This window comes from Haliaeetus albicilla, chromosome 7 (genome assembly GCF_947461875.1).
Source record: "Haliaeetus albicilla chromosome 7, bHalAlb1.1, whole genome shotgun sequence".
NCBI lineage: Eukaryota > Metazoa > Chordata > Aves > Accipitriformes > Accipitridae > Haliaeetus > Haliaeetus albicilla.
In genome coordinates this window covers 4,138,693-4,151,029 of record NC_091489.1, presented here as the reverse complement: position 1 = coordinate 4,151,029, position 12,337 = coordinate 4,138,693, and the positions used below count along the sequence as shown (strand labels likewise).

The 12,337-nt window shown below is 59.6% G+C and overlaps 1 protein-coding gene across 2 annotated transcripts in view; it reads left to right on the top strand.

Annotated features, from left to right (window-relative positions):
* The first annotated feature begins 23 nt into the window (after window positions 1-23).
* The window catches only part of KCNH6 (potassium voltage-gated channel subfamily H member 6), a 33,834-nt gene continuing 21,520 nt past the window's right edge, over window positions 24-12,337 (top strand). The window contains exons 1-3 of one of the 2 annotated variants that reach the window (XM_069786684.1): window positions 24-337; window positions 3,485-3,715; window positions 12,111-12,266. In XM_069786684.1, the coding sequence (XP_069642785.1) occupies window positions 262-337; window positions 3,485-3,715; window positions 12,111-12,266 (463 nt within the window). In that variant the 5' untranslated portion in view covers window positions 24-261. The remainder of the gene's footprint in view (window positions 338-3,484; window positions 3,716-12,110; window positions 12,267-12,337) is intronic. The other variant, XM_069786685.1, reaches the window with a different exon arrangement.

Below are 12,337 nucleotides of genomic sequence, written 5' to 3'. Positions count from 1 at the left end.
ATCCTCATCCTCCCCGGCCGCCCCCGCCCGGAGCCGGGCGCGGCAGGGCGGGCGGAGGGGTTCCCCCTTCTGGCCACCGGGAGCATGGGAGCCCCGGACCGGCTCGGTTCCAGAGCTCCACCAACCCTGGGGTGAGAAGGAACGGGGCTGCGCCGTGCCGGGTGAAAGGACCCGAGAGCTCCCGGGATTGAATCGTTTTTCCCCACCGCCCCCGCCAGAAGAAGTTCTACCGCTCCCGGGAGCGCTCAGGACGGGGGAACCATGCCGGTACGCCGGGGCCATGTGGCCCCCCAAAACACCTACCTGGATACCATCATCCGCAAATTTGAAGGGCAAAGTGAGTACCGCACCCCCGGCCCTGCTCTCACCCCCTCCCTCCCAAATTCCTCCCCCCCCTGCGGCTGCGGGCGGCCCCCCAACTTCGGGGCATAGCGGGGAGCAGAGTTTTTTTGGGGGGGGGACAAGGGGGAGGGCAGAGTGGGGCCACCCACAGGGTGTCCCCGGGGAAATGAAGGCCCCCCCCCGTGACCTCCCGGGGAGAGGGGTGGGCGACAGCCAAGCAGTGTCCCCGCGGGTATTTATAGACAGGGTGACACAAGGGGGACGAGCGGTCCCAGGCCGGTGGTCCCCGGGGGGCTGGAGACACCGCAGCCCCCCCGCAGTCCCTGGGCTGGGAGGGGGTCCCCGGGGTGACAGGGAGGGGGTCTGGGTTGGCAGATTTGGGGGAGAGGGCTGGACGCCAGCACAGACGGGCTGGCTGCCTGTTTGCCTTCAACTCTGCGCTGCTCCGAGGCAGCCGTCCCTGGTGAAATGTTGCCATTTGCTGTTGCTCGGAGTAATCCCTTTATATGAATTTTTGGGGCCGGTTTTCGTGTCAAATATAGCGAAGGGTTCGTGCGCATCGGGGAGCGCTGGGGTTTGCGTGCGGTTGGGTGGGGGCCGGGGGGGGGGGGGTCTGCTGTCTGGGCACCCCGAGAGGCTGGGTCTCCCCCAGGGAGCTGTGGATGAGGGGAGGGGGGGACTGGGGTCCCCCCAAAAGCTGTGCTCGGGGGTCTGCCGTGGGATACTGGGGCTGTGCACCCCCCACCACCCCAGCTCGCTGTGGTTTTTCTCCAGTGTCCGAGTTTGCCAGGTGGGCAAACGTCCCTGGCGCTGCCACCCCTGCCAGATCTGCGCTGCCTGCCCTGGCAGTGAGTGACGTGACCCTGGGGATGGGAAGTGAGAAAAACTGTCCCTGGTTCCTATCAGTTCCCACTGGGAAGCGGCGGCTGGGGAGCAGCAGGGGCACACGGCGAAGTGTGTCTGCGGGGAAGCAGCCAGGCCCCCTCGTCCCTGCCCGCTCCCTGCCTGCGCTCTGCCAGCCATGTCAGGCACCAGCTGGGCTCTGCCGAAACATCACCCCGCACTCCCCCGCGGCAGCTTCATGATGTGACGGGTGTTGGGAGACACCAAACCAGCCCCCTCCCCGGTCACATCGCTGCCACGGGCAGCGTGTCTTCCTCTGCTCGTGGGTGACTTCACCCCACCCCTGCAGCTCCCATGGGTGCAGCTGCACCCGGTGAGTCCCCGCTGGAGCTGGAAAGGCCCAGCGCTTCCTTCCTAGGGCTGGTGCTGAGCCCTGGTACCGTGAGGGCAAGGGCAAATCTGCAGGTGAGGGCAGGGCAGAAAGCAAATCTGGGGTGAAAATACCCCCAGGGAGAGCTGGCTCTGCAGCTCCTTCCCATCCTGGCCTTGGTCACATCCCCTGTGCTCAGCACACAGCTTGGTTCGGCACCCTGCCAGCCCCGTAAATCCTGTCCTGCGCCAGCCCAGCCTGGATCCAGCCTGGATCCGGCCCGCGGGGCTGGCGCTGGATGGGGAAACGTTCATCGCAGGTGGAGAGAGCGCGCTCCAGGAGCGGGGCTTTGGGGGAAGGTCCCCTCCTTGTGCCACCTTCCAGCTGGCAGAGTGATTTAGATAGAGAAGGATTGGGAAGAGGGAACTGGGAAACGTTTGGCTGTGGTGGTTTGTGCTGTTTGCAGCACCGGCGCCAGCCCTGCGTGGGAGAGGGAAAGGTGTCGGGGTGGGAGTCCCCCACAAAGGACCACCAAGGGCTGTCACAGGGTGGGATGAAGCAGGAGAGCTCGGTGCAGCATCCCTGGGGACACTGGTTTTACTGGGAGGCATCCTCCAGAGCTGGGACTCTGCAGGTGACATTAAGGAGAGCCCCAATGTGCCGAGGAGGGGTCTCCCCCACCCCGTTGAATCCCGGCGCTGGGTGCCGCAACCAGGCGGACGTTTCTTCCCGCTTTTGGGTGAAATTCCCCACGACGCTGGAGCGCAGTGGGGCTCTGGAGCGCACAGGCTGCAGATGCCATTCCTGGGTAATCCAGGAGATTAATTGGGGTCTGGGCTGGGAGGCAGCCTCCAAACGGACCCTCCGCTCTGACCTGCCTCTGGCTCCAGTCCGGAGCCGGTGCCAAACGCTGAGGGAGATGCTGCTGGGCGGGGCACGGCATCCATCACATCAGCATCCACAGCCCTCTGTCACATCCCAGCAAACCTGTCCCAGAGAGGGTCCTCCCCAGCCCAGCACCCCCCGATCTCCTTGAAAAAAAAAAAACCAAACCAAAAATCAAACCAAATCAAAGCTCTAGGCTGGGTCTCCCCCGGGATAAGGACGGAAGCGGTTCCATCTGGGCAGTGTTGCCACACACCCCGGCACGACAGCGAGTCCGGCCCCAGCCCAGCCTGGGTGGCTGCAGCACCAGGAGGGGATGGGGCAGCACCACTCCCTGCCTCAGTTTCCCCTTTCCTCCACCTGAGCCCTTTTCTTCTTGAGCACAGGGGCCACGAAGCTCAGAGGGGTCTGGATTTCAGCTTTAGCCCGAAGGCACCATTATCCTATAAAACATTAGGAGATTCATTAGTGTGATGGGTTTCAACCGGCTTCCCATGAAGCCAAGCCTCACGCTTACTCCTCCTCTCGCCTCTTGCCTGACTTCAGTCAAATCTGAGCAAGGGTGGGAAGTCTCCGAGATAACTCAGGTCCCTGATAAGCTCCTGGGAAGGAATGGACGCTGCAGCTCTTCCCTCTGCCTGCAGTGCCGGTCAGGGACGGATTTCCCATGTATGAGAAAGCAGCGAGTCCCCACATGCGAGCGGTGAGATGTCAAGGCTGCGTGGGTTGGCCCAGCCCAGCAAAAACTGCCTTTACTGGGGACCCCTGCTTTGGATCCCCCCGTCCCCACGGTCACAGATTCATGTGGAATTGGGGGAATTTTCTTTCTCTGAAGAGCAGGGCAGCACCCAGGGTGGTGTGGGCTGGTGCCACCCATCCTTCCCCCAGACCTGTCACCGGTGTCCCCGGGGAGCCCATCCCTGCACAAACCCCATGGCAGGTGGCATCAAAAAGCCCAAGCACCCACCACCCACCCAGGCTGTCCCCCGTCCCTGTGGGTCCCCCCCACCCTCCTAAGCCTCGTGCTCTCCTGCCCCCCTGCAGACCGCAAGTTCCTCATTGCCAACGCCCAGATGGAGAACTGTGCCATCATCTACTGCAACGACGGCTTCTGCGAGATGTTCGGCTACTCCCGTGTGGAGGTGATGCAGCGACCCTGCACCTGCGACTTCCTCACCGGTCCCGACACCACCAAGAGCTCCATCGCGCAGCTCACCCAGGCGCTGCTCGGCTCCGAGGAGTGCAAGCTCGAGATCCTCTACTACCGCAAAGACAGTAAGAGTCGCTTTTCGGGGTGATCTGGTGGTGGGAAGTGTCACCTGCCCGGGATTTGGGCTGTCGGAAGCCAGTGGTGGGAGGCGAAGGGAGTGTGATGCTACCAGGACATCGGGTTTGCATCCAGATCTGGGGCTTTGCCGAGGGTGAGTCCATCGTGGCTCCTGGCGGGATGGAGCTGTCTCTGCTGTCATGGGGCACTGGGGGCACTGGGACCTTGAACAATGGAAGTTGCTGCTGGATTATTTGGGAATCGGGTCATTTGTGAGACCTCGGTGATGCCTCAGAGCTCCCGGGGCAAAGCGATGGCATCGCTCATGGGATCCTTGCGTCATGAATAAGGATCCCATGGGAAGCCCATGGAGGAGCCGGGCTGGGACATGGGTCTCCTGGTCTGTGCTCTGAGAGGAGACGAGATAGATCCCCCCCATCTCCGCCAAAAGCGGGTGCAGGCGACGGCTTCAGAGCTGCCTTTCCAGTGAGCAGGATGTGGCTGTGCGTGCACAGATGGAATTACGTTAAGATGAAAATGAAGCTTTGATGGAAAATACTAGTGATTAGTTCTAATACTGCAGGAAGTTAAATAAATATTTAGTGCTTGATGCTGCAAACCAGCAATGGCCCGGGCTCCCAGGGGTGGGAGGAATGCAGATTGGGTGCTCGCTAGAGGTTAAAAATACTAAGTATTTCCTTTTTTCAACCTGTGGAGCTTTCCCATCACTTTAGATTGCATTGATGGGGGCTTGGCCTGAGCAAGAGGCTGCACCCTGCTGCCGGCAGCTCCCGGGGTGGCAGGGTGGAGGAGAAACAACTGGAAGTGAAGGGAAGGAGAAGGCAAGAGCCCTGGCTCCCAGCCCAGCACCCTATCTCCGGGGCTGGGACCTGGATGTCCTGGCCTCCCTCCCAGACCCTATCTCCTGGGCTGGCATCCAGGTGCCAGCGTATCGGCCCCGGGAATTATCCGCTGGCAAGCACCCCTGCATGTTAACCCACACGGTTAACCCGGCGGGACCAGACCCTGCACGGTGGCAGGATCAGGCCGCTCACCATCCGCGTTTCCCGTATGATTTTCCTCCCATCCTTGGCAAGGGACCCGACGGAGTCTCTTCCCCGCTGGGCCAGTCCTGGGTGAAGCAGGGCTGGGAAGCGGTCCCAGGGTTGGGCTGCGAGTGTCCCCTCGGCCGCTGTGGTTTGCAGGGGGCTGGCTGGAGCCCAGCGCAGCCTGGGAGGCACGAGGAGAAGCGGGCACATGCTGTCCCCATGGTCCCATCCCAACGCCAACGCGTGGCTGTGGCAAGGACAGCGTGTGCAGCCCTGTTCAGCTCCCTCGGGATAGTTTCCCCATCCATCCCCGGGGACTGCTCAGCTGGGAGTCCGATCCAACATCATCCTCCCTGCTTTGAAGCGTTCCCGCCGGGCTCACGGGATGCTCGGTGCTCTCCTCGGAACCCTGCTCTTCCTTTAGGCCACGGGAAACTCTCAGTGCAGCTCTGAGCCGCTTTCTTCTCTTTTTTATGAAAAAAAAAAAAACCAGAAGGGGAAAAAAAAAAAAAAGCCCAGAAGCAAGCCCTTCATGTCTATTTTTAAAACCCAGCCCCATCAGCAATATGCTTTCCAATTGTTTCCCCCCAGCACTCAGCCTGTGACCGCTCAGCCCATTATAAATGGGCCTTATCGGCAAAGAAAAGGCCTTCACATTATAGGGAGCTGCTGCTTAATTAGCCGGCGGAGGCTCCGAACCCGCCTGTCCTCCTTTTCATACCGGCAGCACCAATCTCCAGCCTCGACCTGCTGTTTATTACTGCGGTACTCCTGGCTCTGCAGCTCGCGGGGTTGTTTCCTCGCTTTTCTGGTTACCAGAGACAAATCTGCCTGTCGGGGCCCCCCCCGGCAGGGCCAGGGTGGGATGGATGGAGGTAGGTGGGAAGGGGAGCACCCATGGGTGTCCGGGCAGGTGGCTCTGCCCCTGCATAGGCAGGATGCTGTATGATGGGGTGATGCATGTCCCTGGGGACAGCCTTGCTGCTCAGTCCTCACCCAGATGCCCATGCTGTCATTAGCTAATTATATAGGAGCCACGGGTGCCGACAGCGAGCTCAGCTCTGGGTAGCCGAAATGGAGCCAAGAAGCAAGTTCAGTTGGGGGAAGATGGGACTTGCCCAGCAAGGGCAGTTGTCCCTCCCCGCCACGGCAGCCCCAAAAAAGCATTGGAAAGCGGGGAGTGCCCGGCCACAGCGCGTGCAGGCTCTAATCCCCTGCTCAAAGCCGGGAAATCAGTGAAAAGTTAATTTCCTTACAAGATGCTGCACAGCTGGGGCTGCCCCAGCCAGGGGGGTCATTACGGGATCAGCCTCTGCCGGGACGAGGAGCAGCCACAGCCACCAGCCCCGGGGACACACTACCCACGGTGTCCAGGGCTGAGCCGACCCCCCTTCCAGCATCCCCTGGAGACAGCACCAAGGGGCTGATGGGGCTGAGCAGCATCCAGGGTTGTTTTTTTTTTTCTCCTGGAGGGTGATGTGCTTTGCAGCGAAGCCACCGACGAGAGCCTCTGGAGTCCCCGGAGCGGGACCGGTGGCCACAGGTGCTGGGCACCGCGGCGCTGGCATGGCCTGAGCGGCAGCAGCTGGCAGTGCCCGCCGAGCGCTTCGCCGTTAATCTGCATGAATGGGATGCTTATGAATATGGAAAGAGAGATGCGGGGCTGAAACAGCCGGAGCAGCTGGTGAGGCAGCCGCTGCCTGCAGCCCCAGCCCCTCCATCCCCATCCCCTCCCCAGGCTGGTCCCGTCCAGCAAAAGCAGTTTGTGCCGGTCCCCTGGGACCGGGGATTAGAGACCAGATCAGCCTGGCAAACTCATTACACCGGTGCTGTAAACTGGGATTTCCCCTGGGGGGCTCCAGGAGGGGGGAGGTCACAGAGCGACTGGGGCACCCGGTGTCCCCCCTGCAGCTCCCCATGGGGTGCTTGAGCAGGCAACTGCAGGGCTGGCAGCCGGGCATGGGTCGTGGGGTATCACTGCACCCAAGGGGGACAGAGGGACTCATGTGGACGTGTCCCCTCTGTCCCCAGCCCAGGGCACATCCATAGCACAGCAATCACCTCTCCAGCAGCTGCTGCCAGGCTGAGGCAGGCAGGGATGGATCCAGCCAAGGTTTCTCCGTACAGCTTTATAAACAGCAACCTGTGACATGCCCGACGGGCTCGCTGGAAGCCGGAGGGCAAATCCCACCGGCAGCTGCTGGATCCTGGCACCGTCAGGGCTGGGGGGGCCGGTGCTGGAAGCCCCAGGGAGCCTCTGCTGCTGTCCCCGTGGGTGGACAAGGCAGGACAGAGGGGACCTCCCGGGTGGCGGAGGAGCAGGGAGGCACAGCCAGCTGACAAAACCCCAACTCCAACTTGAGCTGTTTGCTTGTACAAAAACATGGGTTTTAAGCCAAGCTGCGGCCGTTTGCTTTGCGTTCCTTTAAGAGTTGGGCTCGGCAGAGCCGGGCTGTGACCTCGGTAAAGGGACAGACACCGTGGCCCAACTCCAGAAGGGGACTTATAAACATCCTGCCTCACAACGACAAATGCTCCGGTCCCAGAGATCCCGCGCTGTGGGGCCGATTCTGCCATCCCTGGCATGGCTGTGCCACAGCTCCGGCCACCCCCGCTGCTCCGGCTCTGCCCCAGGGACAGTGCAATCGGGGCACAAAGCTGGAAAAGACACATTTTCCATCCTCTGCTGCTCCTTGGATGCTTTGTGCTTGGACCAGATGTCCCATGAACAGAGGGACAGGCCTAGAGCATCCCCAGCACCCCCAGGGATGCTTCCCAGGAGGCTTTTTCCTGAAATCCCTGCCCTGGCAGAGCCCTATTCCCACCCCAAACCCTCCACCTCCATCCTCGCCGGCTGTTGCATCCCTAGTGGGAGGTGGCCCCATGTGTCATGGGGACAGGGACATTGGGATGGCCAGATAGCCCCGCAAAATGCTGTCAGCTCTGCAGCTTTGGCCACACAGCCCTGCGCTAAGCTGGACTAATTCCTGTGGCCGGCGGGGATTTAGCAAGGGAAGGACCATGGGCCTGGATGCAGCCACTTGCTTCACTTGCAGCAGAGGTTAAGCTGCATTTTGCCAACCCCCCTGTATTGATCCAGGACCCTTTTTGGCTCCTGGGGATCAGAGCACCCCCATAACATCCCGCTGGGCTTGGGGGCATCCTTCTTGCAGCCATGTTGTCTGTGGGTACCTTCCGTCTCCCGACTCTCCTGGTTTTCCCCCTCTGCTGCTGCTTCCGACCAGCGAGCTCCCTGCTAAGTGCAGAAATCCCTGCTATTCGTCACCACACAGGGGGTAACCTCCATCCCGCCGCTGTTACTTAATAAGGTCATTTTAGCAGTTCAGGGGTTGCTGCAAGGAGCGTTTTTCCCGGTCTGGTGTCACAGCGGGTTTCAGTCTCCCGATGCCCCGTTTGGATGTGGAGAGAGGGACCAATGCAGACCTCGTGGTGCACATCCCCTCCCGGCGCAGGGCGATGCAGACCCAGGTGTGGGGGTTCCCCAGCACCCATCGCTCACCCCAGACCCCAAGGGAGATCCATCCTCACTGGCTCAGGATAATTTTCCATCCCGCCTTGAGGATTTGCTTTAGGGCCTCCCAGCAACCTGCGCTTCCCTTTGAAGTTCCTACCGCACCGTGACGCTGATTTATCCCCAGATGGGACCAAGGCTCAGCCCTCCTGAGCATCAATCCAGGTGTGCCAGCCAGCCCCGGAGCACGGCTCCGTCCCCATCCCTGTCCCCTCCGTGCCCTTCCCAGCCCCTCTCCTCCACTCCGTTATATAATACCACTATAGATTTAGCCACTCTGCCATGAGACCCTGCAGATTAAATCTCCCGGCCGGGGGGAGGGAAGGACTCGGTAAGAGCTCCGAGGACAGATTAATAGCTTGCTTTTTTAATATTCATAACAATACTGGTTTGTGTCCGGCTCTCGGAAACTCCCGTGTCCTGTTGATTAGTTTAATACTGATGATACCGACAAATGCATTAACCAGTGGTGGCCACGGAGGATAAGAGGGCTGGGGAGGGAGGGCCCCCGACGATGACATTTTTAATGTTATTAAGTGCTCGCTTTTATCAAGGTCAGAAGCCAAGATAGGTTGGAAAGCACAAACCTCCGAGCGCTCGGCTTGGGGGAGGTGGGCTGGGTGCTGGGAAGATCAAACCCAGCCCAGGGTTTTAGGGAATGAGCTGGTTTTCCCAGCCCACGCAAACCCATCGTATCGGGTGTGGGACCCTCCAAAACAGCATCCACGTCGCATCCCTCCTGCTGAGCCCTTTCCGCAGCCCCTGGGCTGGGTTTCGCCCCAGACAGGCGTGCAGTCAGCCCCACGGCAGCGGCCACGGAGCACAGGCAGGTTGCGAACGCCCCCGGGGCTCTTCCAAGAGATCATTTGGCGGCTGGATAAAATTAGATGGATGGAGACAGATTAGCTGAACAGCTGAAGGGAAGAGTCAGGCAGATGGATGGGGACAGTCGATCGAGGAACGAGGACGGGAGTGCAGGGCTGGGGTCCCTCCTGGGGCCGGCTCAGCCCACCAGCACCGCAGCAGGTCTGGGGTGCCTGGTTTTTGGGGGCAAGGCTCAGTATTTGGCAGAGCCCAGGCTGGCTCGCCGCAGGGAAATCAAGTCAGGGCAGAGGGTGCCAGGGGTATCCCAGCTGCAGCCTCTTCCCAGAGCTGGCAGTACCCCAAATCACAGCTGCCCAGAGACCCCAGATTCTGGGGGACTGCCCTGTCTTTGGGCCAGGCTTAAGGGAACCCCCTGCTCCCACTCCTGGCCCCGATGCTCCATCATCCCCTTGACGCTATCCATGCTACGGGGTGAGGGTCTGAGCCAGGCACTGAGCTCCTGGCATGCAGGGCTGTGCCTGACAGGGGTGCTTTTGGGGTGATTCCCCTGGTTTTGGAGGGTCCCATACCCAATTAACTTTTGGTCAGCCCTGAATCGGTCAGGCATTTGGACTAGATGAGCGTTGTAGGTCCCTTCCAACAGAAATAGTCTATTCTATTTAATTTAAGAAGGGATCAGCATAGGGGCTCGCAGCAGCATCGGCCAGGGCTGCTCAGGCTCAGCACCTCTCAGATTTGCAGGCTCAAACCAGGCACCAGCTGCCTCCCAAACCCAGCCCCAACCACCTCCCAGCTGCTCTTTATATCCCTCCAACTGGATGTAACTGGGCCCAGTTTTCAGCTGTTCAGCATCGGCCATGGGATTAACCCTTTCCATGCCACATAGGGCCTGCCAGGATCCAGCTCCCATGAGAACGGCTCAGAGGCCATTCCTTCCCACTGCCACAGAGGAGCTTAAGAAGGAAAAGTGAAGCAGTGAAAGGGATGCAGAAGGGCAGAGCATGTGAGCCAGGATCAGGCCATCTGGATCAGGATTCCCGGTCCAGCGGGGAAGCATGGAACCAATGGCTGCCCATGCCAATGAACCCTGCTCGGCTGCAGGTCCCCGGGAAGTTAGTGATGCTTCGAAATCACCTGCAGAGATAAAACCCCTCATTTTATAACACACCAAAGGAGAAAGCATGTGGTGCCACCGGGCATCACACGTGCAGGCGAGCGGGCACACGTGCATACCCCCAATGGCAGCACCGGCAGAGCCGCGGCATCGCAGGGATGGCACCGCATCATCCCACCAGGCACGTGCCACCTTAGTATCACGCAGGACACCTCACTTACTCGGCACCACCTAAATAAAGAACACCGCTTGCCTTTTAGATCCCTAAAAATCCTGACAAAGGCAGGGAAGGACTCATTTCTTTCTGTCCCCACTGGCTCCACATGAGGGTAGCCCACAGCGTGCCCGTGTGTCCCTTCGAAACAACTTTATCTGCTGAAAATACCCCCCCGCCTCCTCCCCAGCTCACACGTTTAAGTGGATTTCCTCTCCCTGTGGTGAACAACAATGAAATAAAGAAAGAAAGAAAGAAATAATCCTGGCTGCCAGGCCCTTTAAACGGATTTCACCGTATCCATTTCTTTCCCGTTCTTGTCTGTGTGTGTGTGTCTGTGTATGTGCACATCCCTGACGTCATGGCAGATTTTGAAGTTGCCCGATGCCGGCCATCTGCTCCTGATTACGGGAGGCCCTGAGCTCCTTAAAATTATACACAGAAAGGCTGACATCCCCCTCCCGGCCAGAGCTTGGCCATGGCAAGAGCAGGACAGCACTGGATCGGGCCGGCAGCGCATCCCTGCCAGATCCGCTAATCCCTGGTAATCAGAGCACGGGTGAAAGGCAAGATCAGGGATCCGCACCCAGCAAAATCTGCCGTGGAAGGAGGTTGCTTTGCTCTGTACCAGCTGGGCAGTGGTACCTGGTTGCTCCATCATTTCTAAGAGTTTTGGGGTAGGAGCCCAGAGGGGGTTCAGGGGGCTTTGCCAGAGGGGCTGCAGCAGTGGCTGCAGCTCGGGGGTTCCCACTCCCACCGGTGCCAAAGCAACAGGAGACAACTCAAGGAAGGGACCCACAGTGATTGTACCTTTGGGTAGGGTTTTTGAAGGATTTGGCGGAATAAAGTTGGCAAGGGAGGTGGGAAGCCCCCTGTATCCTCCACTTGCTGCTTTGGGAAAGGCCTGCAGGTATTTTTGGGTGCCTCTAATTGCAAACTGGTACCTGGCTACCAGCACAAGCAGAGCCATGGGGTCGAGCTGGCATCCAACAGGCAAATCCATACAGCCTCGTGCACTGTGGCCGTGTTTGGGGTCCTCCCCACAGCCCCCCTCACTCCCAGGACATTGAGCCAGCCCTTGTGCTCCCCCTGTGCCTCAGTTTCCCCATGGAAGGAGTGAGACAAGGCTGTGCCTGACCACTCCATGCCAGTGCCTTTAGGGGATGTCCTTGGGGACCATCACACTGATCCCACCACATCCTGCTGCCCAGGGTCAGGACATGGCACATGGTCAGGCTCAACCCCGTTGCCCACATCCAGGACACGAGACAGCTGAAGTCAATCCCCAAAAACTGCCTGGCAATTGCAGAGCAATTAGCTACAGCATGATTACAAGCAGCATGCTTAATGAGGTTAAACCACTACCTGGGACTTTCTGAGCTCTTAATTACCTACTCTTTAGTTGCTGCTCTCAAGTACGTTAATATAAATGACTGCCTGGGACAAAAAAAAAAAAAAGGCAAGATGCGATCTGTGTGACCTGGGATGCTGCAACGATACAGCCCTTTCCCAGGGCTCAGATAGGCTTCCAAATCCTCCACTGCCCATCTGCAGGGATTACACCCATCAAAGTGCTTAAAAAAATACTTTTCTGCCAAAAGTGTTTAGTGGGGGGGGGGGGGGCAAAGCGCCCTGTGCAGCCCCCCCTGAGCCTGTCTCTGCTTGGCAGCCTCGTGTTTCCGCTGCCTGGTGGACGTGGTGCCGGTGAAGAACGAGGACGGCGTCGTCATCATGTTCATCCTCAACTTCGAGGACCTGGCACAGCTGATCACCAAGAGCGCCAGCCGGAGCCTGCACCAGCGCCTGTCGCAGAGCTGGCGTGGAGGTGGGTGTCACCAGGGACGGTGGGGACGGCGGGAGGGCAGCACAGCATCCTTAGGGCTATCCCCATCCCAT